The sequence below is a fragment of the Hevea brasiliensis genome, chromosome 6, assembly GCF_030052815.1.
Source record: "Hevea brasiliensis isolate MT/VB/25A 57/8 chromosome 6, ASM3005281v1, whole genome shotgun sequence".
NCBI classification, from domain to species: Eukaryota; Viridiplantae; Streptophyta; class Magnoliopsida; order Malpighiales; family Euphorbiaceae; genus Hevea; species Hevea brasiliensis.
The window spans coordinates 2,984,994-2,996,198 of NC_079498.1; the positions used below are offsets into that span (position 1 = coordinate 2,984,994).

General features: G+C 35.2%; 1 protein-coding gene and 1 pseudogene across 2 annotated transcripts; one reads left to right on the forward strand and one right to left on the reverse strand.

Moving 5' to 3' along the window:
• Positions 1 to 239: 239 nt before the first annotated feature.
• LOC110672218 (UDP-glycosyltransferase 86A2-like) lies at positions 240 to 1,978 on the forward strand (annotated as a pseudogene).
• An 81-nt stretch (positions 1,979 to 2,059) lies between these two features.
• On the reverse strand, positions 2,060 to 10,050 carry LOC110672217 (ABC transporter G family member 3). 2 transcript variants are annotated; one of them, XM_021834931.2, is made up of 13 exons: positions 9,926 to 10,050; positions 9,691 to 9,840; positions 8,327 to 8,946; positions 8,136 to 8,215; positions 6,725 to 7,011; positions 5,992 to 6,163; positions 5,643 to 5,756; positions 5,241 to 5,369; positions 4,440 to 4,631; positions 4,203 to 4,289; positions 3,383 to 3,655; positions 2,790 to 2,897; positions 2,060 to 2,548 (listed from the first exon to the last, which is right to left on the reverse strand). In XM_021834931.2, exons 3-13 carry the CDS (start codon positions 8,796 to 8,798, stop codon positions 2,291 to 2,293), a joined length of 2,172 nt encoding a protein of 723 aa, XP_021690623.2. In that variant the 5' UTR covers positions 8,799 to 8,946; positions 9,691 to 9,840; positions 9,926 to 10,050; the 3' UTR covers positions 2,060 to 2,290. The 2 variants fall into 2 exon arrangements, with proteins under 2 accessions (XP_021690623.2, XP_021690624.2); XM_021834932.2 differs by lacking the exon at positions 9,691 to 9,840 and having other exon boundaries at positions 9,926 to 9,949.
• Between the last annotated feature and the right edge of the window lie 1,155 nt (positions 10,051 to 11,205).

Sequence of the window (11,205 nt, forward strand, 5' to 3'; positions counted from 1 at the left end):
GGAAAAAGAATAAGATAACTGCAACCGCCATTGAAGTGATAGGCTTGGTGCCGCTTATCCGCCATGGACATTGAAGGCATTGCCTGATTTCGACTGAAATTCAGCATTTAAAATTTAAAATTACCTTATTTAATAATAAAAAGAATTTTAAATTTTAAATTTAAAATATGTATTATTAATCGTTATTAACTCCAATATAATCACCTCTCTGCTATTGGTAAAGCATACAGAGAATTATGACATTAATTTCAACCTATGAGAAGTCCGTAAATAAGGCACAATCAGTCGTTCCAAGATTATATATGGGAGCTTCACAGGGGAATGATAGAACCTCGTATTCTGTAGACATTTCTCTCTTTATCTCTCCCACTTTCTTCCTGCAAATAAACCCTTGTGAAAATGGCAGACAAACCCAAGAAGCCTCATGCCATCGTCATCCCCTACCCTCTCCAAGGTCATGTAATCCCAACTGTACACCTTGCTCTGAAGCTAGCCTCCCAAGGTTTCACCATAACCTTTATAAACGCCGCCTCAATCGACCACCAAATCTCCAAGGCTCAACACAAAACTGATGTTGACGTGATTCAGGGCTCGACATCCAGTACACCACCGTCTCAGATGGGCTTCCTGTTTGGACCGATCATTGAACCATGACCAGTTCATGGCAACTCTATTGCATGTGTTCTCAGCTCATATAGAGGAGGTGGTAGCCCAGATAGTTGCTTCTGGGCAGGATGTTCATTTTTTGATTGCTGATACTTTTTTTGTATGGCCTTCAAAGATTGCCAAGAAGTTTGGATTGGTTCAAGTTTCCTTCTGGACAGAACCTGCTTTGGTATTTACCTTGTATTATCATTTGGATCTTCTAAGGTTAAATGGTCATTTTGCTTGCCCAGGTGAGCCTGTAAAATTTTTTCTTTTTTACTCAGTTGCTTGAAGATTATATTCGATGCATGTCTCTTAATGCATGAAATTTTGTGATCAGATTGTCGAGAAGATACAATAGATTACATATCAGGGGTGAAGGGAATCGAAATGAAAGATACGATGTCGTATCTTCAAGAAACAGATACTACGTCAGTTTGCTACCAAATTATTTATAGCTGCTTCACCGACACTAAAAATGCAGATTTTGTTTTATGCAATACAGTTCAAGAACTTGAACCTGACACCATATCAGCTCTACAAACCAAAATTCCATACTACGCAATTGGACCCATTTTCCCTAATGACTTCTCCAAGACCATTTTAGCCACCAGCCTGTGGCCCGAGTCACAATGCACCCAGTGGCTAGACAAAAGGCCCCATGGCTCGGTGTTGTACGTCTCATTTGGCAGCTATGCCCATGTTACAAGAAGTGACCTTGAACAGATAGCAAATGGACTTTCCCTTAGCCAAGTGAGTTTTGTAATGGTGCTTCGCCTTGATGTTGTTGTGAGCTCAGATGATGCCTGATCCATTGCCCGTTGGATTTCAAGAAGAGGTTGCCGACCGTGCTATCATTGTACCTTGGTGCAGTCAGAGAGAAGTCTTGGCCCACCCGGCAATCGGAGGGTTCCTAGCCCATTGTGGGTGGAATTCCATACTAGAAAGCGTATGGTGTCAAGTACCATTACTGTGTTTCCCTCTGTATACTGATCAATTCACAAATAGGAAATAAGTGGTTGATGATTGGAAGATTGGGATTAATTTGAGTTATAGGAAGGTGATCACCAAAGAGGAAGTTTCAGATAGTATAAACCGTCTAATGTGTGGAGAATCAAAAAGATGAATTCAGGAACAGAGTCAAGGAGGTGAAGAAGACACTGGGAAATGCAGTGTCACCTACTGGATCATCAGAGAAAAATAAGGTCCAATTCATCAAGGATTTAAAGGCCAAGATTGAAAAGATAGACCAAGCCAAGAACACCAAGTCCAATGGCCATGTGCAATAAGACCTGGAAGGCCAGAACTCACTTGTCCATAATATATTTTGGATAGAATTTAAATTAATTTTATGCATTATAAAATATATTAGATTGGATGACTGATTACTGATCAGCATCTCATTAACATTAAATGAAAGTTAATGGGCGTATATTTACACCCACTTGAAAAACCATTAAAGAAATTGGTACAACATACAATCCAGGCTAACCACCCCAGAGAAGACAGACCTGAAAACATATGTGATGGTGTAATACTATGCGTTTGCGTATTTCATCATTAATTTCCAACTGTGAGAAGCAGGCCACGGTAAAAGGGAATCATACAGCTTGAACAGAAACAACACTAGCAGTGCAAATTCCATTCATCTTGGATTGCTTGTATCCTGATTGCACTGGAAAAACTTAGGTGTAGATTCATTCTTTCCAACATGAAAATACAGTACAATAAGCACTAGTATACGATATGCAATTGCCATGAGAAACAATACCAACAGATTCTCCCATTTGGAATTACTGTCAGAAGAGATATCGTATGCACTTCGGAGGGCCTGAATCCCAGAAATGGTCCTTACTTCCCCAACAGCAAATGAAGTCCCCAGGTACTCATTCTCCAAAAGTCCCTACATTGCAGAAACAGATAACATTCTAAAAATCCATCCAGAAGGCCAAACTTACTTTAAAAATTAGCAACTTTACTGACATTTGAAAATTTTAATGTTATAAAACGTATTCTCAATACTGCTGCTTTCTAACAGCAGGATATTCAGATTCAAAAAAGTCGAAAGATGGCCCAGGGAGTAGATTAAGCAACACAGTATTTCATAAGGAGCAGATAAAAGATTGAATTACAAGCCTACTTGCCTGAATAGAGTATGTGTGAAAAGCAATATAGGATATTGGATATGTCCATACTGGTCCTGGCAAAGCATTTCGAATTCTAAAATATCCTGCAGAAAGCATCATTACCACCTGAAATAACAAATGTACTCAAAATGAGATTTGGAGATGCCAAGTCATCACTGCTTGCTAAATCCACATATGCAATCAATCATGGGCGGTGAAACGTCAATCAAGCCAATGATGAATTTACAATATTTTCATCCAACAGTTTTTTGCAAACCTATAGGCATCCCAAAGGTTATCAAACTCTGTAAAACCATTTAGTGCACATTTTTTAATTTGATATTAAAAAAAAAAAAAATCTTTGCAATGCAGCTTTAGTCCTATCCAATAGAACTGCTTATTTTATAGGAAATCCACATACAAGGATAGAGAAATAGAGATGTAACACCAACCATCTAAGGAATATTATGCAATTGTGCATACATACAAGTGTGTGCATGTGTGTGGGTAAAGCAAATTACTTCTCTGAGATATACTATCTTGGCAGAAGCTAAACTCTGAAAAGAAAAATATAGTAACCTCAAAAATGTTTTGTCCACAACGAAACTCACATGCATTAATACCAGCGTCAAGACACTCGAGAAAACATGTTGCCAAAGGGCAGTGACAAGCAGCATTAGTCCTTCATTTACTAAGAGACATATGAAGAAATTCAAAACAAAGTACATTAACAAGCTGAATTCGTCTCGCAACCCTATAAGGAAATAGAAGACTAGACTTGATGAAATGGAGATGAGAAAAAGAAATGGGATGCTGGAGAGAAGCTGCCCAAGTAAAAAGACTAATGCCCCAGAATGCTTATTTGATTCTTCACTGGCATATATCTGCAAAATGGGGAAACATATTGATCAAATACAATCATGAAAAAGATAAACCTCAGGTAATAAAATATAATAGAAAAATCTTGGTCTTTCAATATATTTCAAGATATCATCTGCCATTCATAATATATATATATAGTCAATTTCTTAAATGTTTTGATATAGCACAAGTGAACATATTCTAACAGCAAATGGAACATAAACATATTTCATTCAATTGTATTGAACCAGAAATATTGAAATAAACAACTGAATCACATTTAGTGTGACAACTTCACAGGACATTTAACCTTTAAAGAATGATATGTCCACTTTTCAGAAAGGATTTGGCAACAGCAAGAGTAAGTATATGAAATGCATATCTTATTGGCATTTGAAACTTCTCATTTTTGGCATCTAAGGTCATCAACAGAACTCAAGATGAGATGACAATTAAGGAACAGAACTACATTATTTTCTAAAACCAAATATGGCTTATCCTTTATCTCATACATTAATAAGTTGACAGAGTTCTTGAAGTTAAAACCGAACAAAAATGGCAACATAATACCTTGATTTCCCTCCTAAGCGAAGGTACTCCTGCAATGCCTAGAAGTGAAGTAAATGATATAAATGTGAATATTGCCGCGACCCTTGTCTGAAATATGAAGGCAAAGAGATGAGTAACCAACTTACGTAACTCATTAGTGTACCAGAAATTGTAGATGCATTCAAGAATGCATTCAACAAGCAGGGATGAACCAGAAAACCATATGCATTATTTAAAATTTTATTTTAAGAAACTCACCACAACGGAAGACAAAGAATGCCCCAGGCCAGAAAATACTGTTCCAATACAGAGTGTGAGAAGCATACAAAGAATAAGACGAAGCCAGTAGTATTTCCACTCCCTCGAAATAATTAACAGTGATCTCCATGTCAAAACTGCAATCCTTGTGGCACTGCTAGCTTTTCCCTTGCTTTTAAGATACGGACCCTCCTGCATAAGTGATCACATATGACAACAGTTATTGAAGACTAAAAGCTAGGCTTTAGTGGACCCTTGCATGCAGTAGTGCTTTCACAGCTTCACTTCAGTTTACATTCAATGCAAAGAGCAAAATGACTGATTAAAATCTAACGCAGGAAATGTAATTGTTGATGGCATTCCTCAGATTTAAAATTTTTCTTCAGAATGAAATTTATTACTTGCATCTTCATTGAAACCAGAAACAGACAAGAAAACTAACACAAATGTGCATGCACACACAGATAACAGGTGAGTTGAGGCTGATGATATCATGATAGTCATATGTTTTAATCATCATGAACCAAGCCCTTTTCCTCCAAGCATTGTGGATCAATCCAGGAAATTTGGGTCCAAATACGCTGCACTGCTTGTGATGACACAACCACAGTAATATGGTAACAAAAGTGCAAAGATTCTATTCCATCTGCAATCAATCAAGGCATGAACCAACAACATCCTGACAACAAGAAACTCCAAGTGCCCCATGGGAGTCAATAACAATGTGCACAACAAAGGCTCAGAATGGGTATAGGCCAAATAATAGTATAACGAAAGGAGTTTGCAAACTTTCATTCATACCTTTTCTGTGAGTTTCAATATCATTGTTTCAACTGCAACAACATCTGCAGATGATTTATATGTTGCTTCTAAGGTATGAATGGCAACAGCAGTATCCATATTCACTGATGAGAAGTCTCCATGGTCATCCTGTTACAGTGAGTCCATGATTTCAGGTGTGTTAAATTTAAATATCTAAAGTTGACCTAGATATATAGGACACACATGTACAATATTGCTTCTGTTCTTAGAGTTCCGCTCACCTCTAAGACTGAAAGAACAACCGAGTACCAATAAGTACCAATAAGATCCAACAAGTTCAAACATTAGTGTCACTGTTATTTGCACTCTTCTGTTTTAAGGACATCTTAATTGTGCCATTTAGGCATGAGAATCATTATATTTGCAATAGTAAATAAATACCTGCCAATTTTTGCACATTGCAATTATCCTGTCAAAATCAGTGTTTATTGCACGTAAGAAGTGATCCGAAGGGCTTTGCATAATTGGGCAAGGAAATCCAGCATTTGAGAAGTGCTGCCAACAAATGAAAGTAAAAAATTATTGTTCTTTGAGAATATAGAAACATTAGTAAGCCTTTTACTATCACCAGCCATATAAAGAACAAAAAACAACTAAGTTACTTGCATAAATTCTCAATTAATGCTTTGTGCATAAAATGTCCCACTTGAAGTGGCCTTCACTAATTGCAAAAACAAGCTCCTTTATCCAAAGCTGAACAAGGGATAAGTTCAAATTTGCAGTAACTTACCTGCAAGCAAGCCAAAGTTTCTCCAAAAAATAACGTATTTCCATTTGATAGCAGGCAGATCTGATCAAAGAGCCCAAATACTTCTGTACTGCTCTGGTAAATGGTAAAGATAAGGGTGCAACCAGTGCTTGCAAGTTTCTTTAATGTAACCATCATCAGAAGAGCAGAGACACTGATCAGAGAAAAGTCCAAAAATTAGATATAACATGGCAAAAAAAAAAAAAAATTGAAAAAGACACAGATCATTACAATCATTAAGGGACTGTTATAAGATCAGTTACCATGGATATGAAAAAGAAAAGATGATGGACAACTGATTCCATTGGATCCCATATAAAATGACTTAGTAGTTTTCTTAGATCCAAACTTCATGCAAGTTACCAAACTGTTTTACTAAAATTTGAACAGATAAATTTTCCTGCCGTTGCCAGTACTCTGTCCCAGTAGTTGTAATATTCTGGTAAGTTTGCAGGACAGAGAGGAACAGATAGTCAAGATTCATTCTCACACACATATATGTGCAACCAAGTACATTTGAAATGTTTCGGGATAATATAATCTAGATTTTTTCCTAGATGTTATTCCTATCCGTGAACAAGTGCTACAAGTTAATAATAAATTTAGCAGAATACTCATTTAATTATGCATGGTAGACCACGTAAAATGTGTGTGTGGAATTCCAGGTAAGTCACTTTGAAATCAAAATGAGGATGGAAAGAGTAAATATGATAACCTGTCAAGATGATAAAGGGGCTCATCTATAAATAAGATATGGGGCCTCATCACTAGCTCCCGGGCAATCCTAACACGCCTTCTCTCACCGTTAGGAAGGCCCTTCGTATAACAGGGACCCCCAATCAATTTATTTGCATAATCACTCAAGGACATGGCATGGATGGCATCCTCTACCACACCCTTTTTCTGGCAGAAGAAACCAGGAAGTTGAAGCAGTGCAGAGTAGTATAGGTATTCTCGGACAGTGAGGGACCCAATCAGAGTAGTTTCCCTTTCAACAAAACCCTACAAATTGACAGGCAATCCAGAAAATCAAAAACCTCAACTTCATTGCAAAAAAACAATAAAATCTTTTCTGTCCACCACTGCATGACAACCTTTTTTTATTTTTTTGGTCTGAAGGCAACTTCCTCCTGTAACAGAAATTAATTTCCAAGATAAGACAGCTAAGTTTACCACTTACTATGTGAGAAATTTTGTCAAGTTGTGAGAGGGATGTGATCTAAACTTCCAAGCTAGCTCAAGAAGACAAGAACACAAAATCTACAGAATTCTAACTCATGATCTTCATTACATTAAACGGACTCAATGCCTAGGACAGGCCATCAGAAGTGGGTTGTCCATAATGATTTTAAACAATACTATAACAACTAACAAGTAACAAGAGAGGTCAAAAGAATGAGATACTAAAGATTTAAGCAGATGATTACTAGTCAGAGTCCTCATCACATTTTGATTTGAGATTTGAAACAGGAACAGCATCCAATATGTGTCAAGGACCATTATAGCCGTTTTTGAGTTAGATACACGTCTAAACTTATATCAAAAGAAGAATTGAGAATGCACACCAATTATCATGGGAATAACAGTCAGAATTAAGAAACTGTTGATATTGCAGAATCTAGACTGATCCTTTTTATACTTTTTGTCCTTCTTTCTTTCTTTTTTTTTTTAGCATGAATTAAGATTTTCAACATTTAAATGTCAACTAACAAAGTAAAAATGCTTTTGAAATTTCTCAGTCAAGATGGCCCCAGTGGGAAGCTGGGCTTCAAGCTCATAGTTAAGTAAGGAACAAAAGCATGTGCATTAGCTACTATGGGACTGGTTAGTCAAAGCTATGTAAATGCACTAGATTAATCTTGAAAATTCTTATTCTCATAATAACTCGACCAGCTTTTGAATGTAAGAAATAAACTGATCTCAGTTCCTTGAGAACATGAATGCATTTCAACATAAACACCACATGTTCTAAAGCAAGTGAGAAACTTTCTTTCCTATGTAGCAAGACAAATAGGAGGAGAAGATCAAGAGTGTATGATTAGAGGAAATCTACATTTTACAAAACAATAAATTAAATTGCTGAGGAAAAAAAATGTAAAGATTCGCTTGAATGACTTAGAACTTACATATGAGCCATAAGGCAAGTGTGATTTTGTGCCATTCACAAATACTTCACCATACATTTTGGCTGAATGATGCAATCTTCCTGAAATACAGAAAAATGCTTGTTCAATTCCACACCCCCCAAAAAAGATATTTAAAATCTTTATATTCAACAGTTCAGCGGCTGATCACAATGAATAAAAAGCTAATAAACCTGCAATAGCCCTCAACAATGTGGATTTCCCTGATTTTGCAGGACCCATGATTACAGTCATTGTCCCTGGCAGCACATAGCCACTTGAGCTCTTTACAACTTTATCAGAGTACTTTCTTTTATTCTTGATTGTAACAGTCAAGTCTTTCCAGACAACAGAAGCTCCTGCAATCTTTCTTGCAACAACTGCATTCTCTGGCAATGGTGGGGAAGGCAATGACCCACTATTGAGCTTTGATAGAGACGGGGACACTGGTGTTGCAGCAACATTGATACAGTCACCTCCTTCCTCCACCCTAACATCAATATCTGTATCCTCCCACTCTGGTGAATCCTCAAATGAGATCGGTTGTCTAAGTGAACCAGGCTTCCGCAAGTAAAAAAAGTTACTTGAAGGCACCCTGCTTGTAGGACTACTGGCTGAAGACGATGAAGATCTATAATTATCTGATTGAGACTGTATCTCCTCCATCTTCTACTCTAACTTTTTCAGACCTCAAATCGTCAAAAGCAACATTGCACAACTGAAGGAATGCTTAAGCTGCTTTCCCAACTTAAAAGTCCTCAGCAGCTCAGCACTATTATTCACACATTTCCAGCTAAATGGTGACTGCCAGCTCCTGATCATCGATGAAAAAAATCTCGTGCATAACAAGTCAAGGATAATGCAAAACAGAGAAATACAATTCCCAAATAATAAAGCATACACTCATACTCCATTACCGCTATCCATCATAAACCAACAGATAAGAATCCAAGAAACCATAAAAAAGGAAAGTAAAACATTGAACATATAATGCACCGAATAAGTTAAATGCAACCCATTGCGATTCAGAAAACGAAATCAGTTAAATAGCATCCCATTTTGATTGGCAGCTGAGAGAGAGAAAGACTGAGTATCAATCTAATTTCTGCTAATCCAAAAATCAATACGGTAAAATCAGGAGACAAAAACAATGTAGAAAGACATCATTTCATTCACGTTTTCTTTCCCTTCAGTTATCTCATTTTCTCAGTAACCAAACAGATTGTAAGGGCGCAACTAACATTTATAGCCCCTCAGTTTACTTCCATAGAACATAACGACAAAAAAAATAAAATGAACAGAGGGGCAGAAACCCAAAAGGGATAAAACCCAGCCTCAACTAAACCAGCAAACCACGACTAAACACCTGCTTTTCTCTACCTCGCTATGATAAAACTAATCAAAGATCACGTAACAAAAGAAAACAAGTTAATCCAACTTCCTTTCCTTTTTCAGAACTCAAGTAACATTCATTATACTTGCTCAAAATCCAAAAACCTGGTGTGCTCAGCTGTTTAGTTGCCAAGAAAATGAAGGAAAAGCTTCAAAAGATTTATACTTTATGAAGAGTCTCAGCTTCAACACTACTGTTTAGCTCATTTGAGATAAGTTTTCCATTTGCTTTTCCAAAACAAACACACACAAAGCACCACAGCTTCACCTTTCCATTCCTTTGTGTCAGTGACTAAGCAGAATCCAATAACAGCTACTACATCAATCAAAACCCACTCCAATAAAGAGAGAACAAGATAAACTAATAGAAAGCTATAAGAAAAGAGTGTAAAGGGACAAACCTGGATCTGGGTGAAGAGCTCAGAGGAAGAATTAATGCGGGAAGACGGAAACTAGTGGGAAATGAGAGAGAAGACAGAAGAGAAGCTGTAATATTAAGTATGAGAGTTAAGTAGAAAGTGGATACTATCTGACCCGCTTCTTCCGGGTCATACTTTGTTGGATTCGCTTGGCATCTTTGCTTTATCTATTTTTGCTTTTTTTTTGCCTTTTTCTTTTCCTATTTTTTCCCTTCAAATATTTTTTTTATTTTTCTAAAATTTGAAAATGGTTTGGTCTTTCTCAATTTCAATTTAAATTTTAATAAGATTTTTAATTTTCAATTTTAATAAAATTTAAAACTAATTTTAACCTCATTAATTTTAATAGTTTTCTAAAATTAAATTATTTAAGATATTAAATTGATTGGAGTTATTTAAAAAAAATATTTATAAATGTATGACATAAATATATACTATTAATTTAACACTACTCGTCTTATTTATATTATTTCATAATATAATATTTATACTAATAATTATAAATTGAAGTAGTGATTCATAAAAGGTTATCTCTTATAGCTAGATTGAGACAGATTTTAATTAAGATTAATAAGATGGTATTATTATTTTTATATTAAATAGTTAATTTAATAAATATTTATATTAATATTTTTATTTTAAATCACTATATAAATTATTAATAGCTAATAAAATAATAAATAATTATTGAAATAATTAATAATTATTAAAACAACTAATATTATTTAAAAACGCCTGAAAGCTTGATGGTTGTCAAATTAGCATAGCCAATCTATTCTATAAACTCAATCAACTAATGAGAAGGCATTTTTTCCCTTATTTTGTATAATTTAAAAAAAAATAAAAAGGGTTTTCAATAATTTTAGAAATGAATAATACTTGATGGTGGGTTAATAATGTGAATGATTTCATGAAATTTTCTTTTGACCAAGTGGGCTAAGATGCCGTGTGGGTCACATATGAAAAGTTATAGTTGTGACGCAAAATCTTTCAATCTCTTTAATTATCACTGTACAAAAACGACATAAAGTGAAGATATTCATATTTTAAATTTCATATCACTCATTCTAAGATAAGCATTATTGGATTTGAATTAAATTATTTTAATTTATTACTTTAATTTGAATCAATTTAAAATATATATAAAAAATAATAATTCATTCAATTCAATTTTAATTTTAAAAAAATTTAAAATTTAAAATTGAATTAAAACATAGGATTTGTGATTTAGATGTTATAATTATTGTGTCTCTTCCCATTTA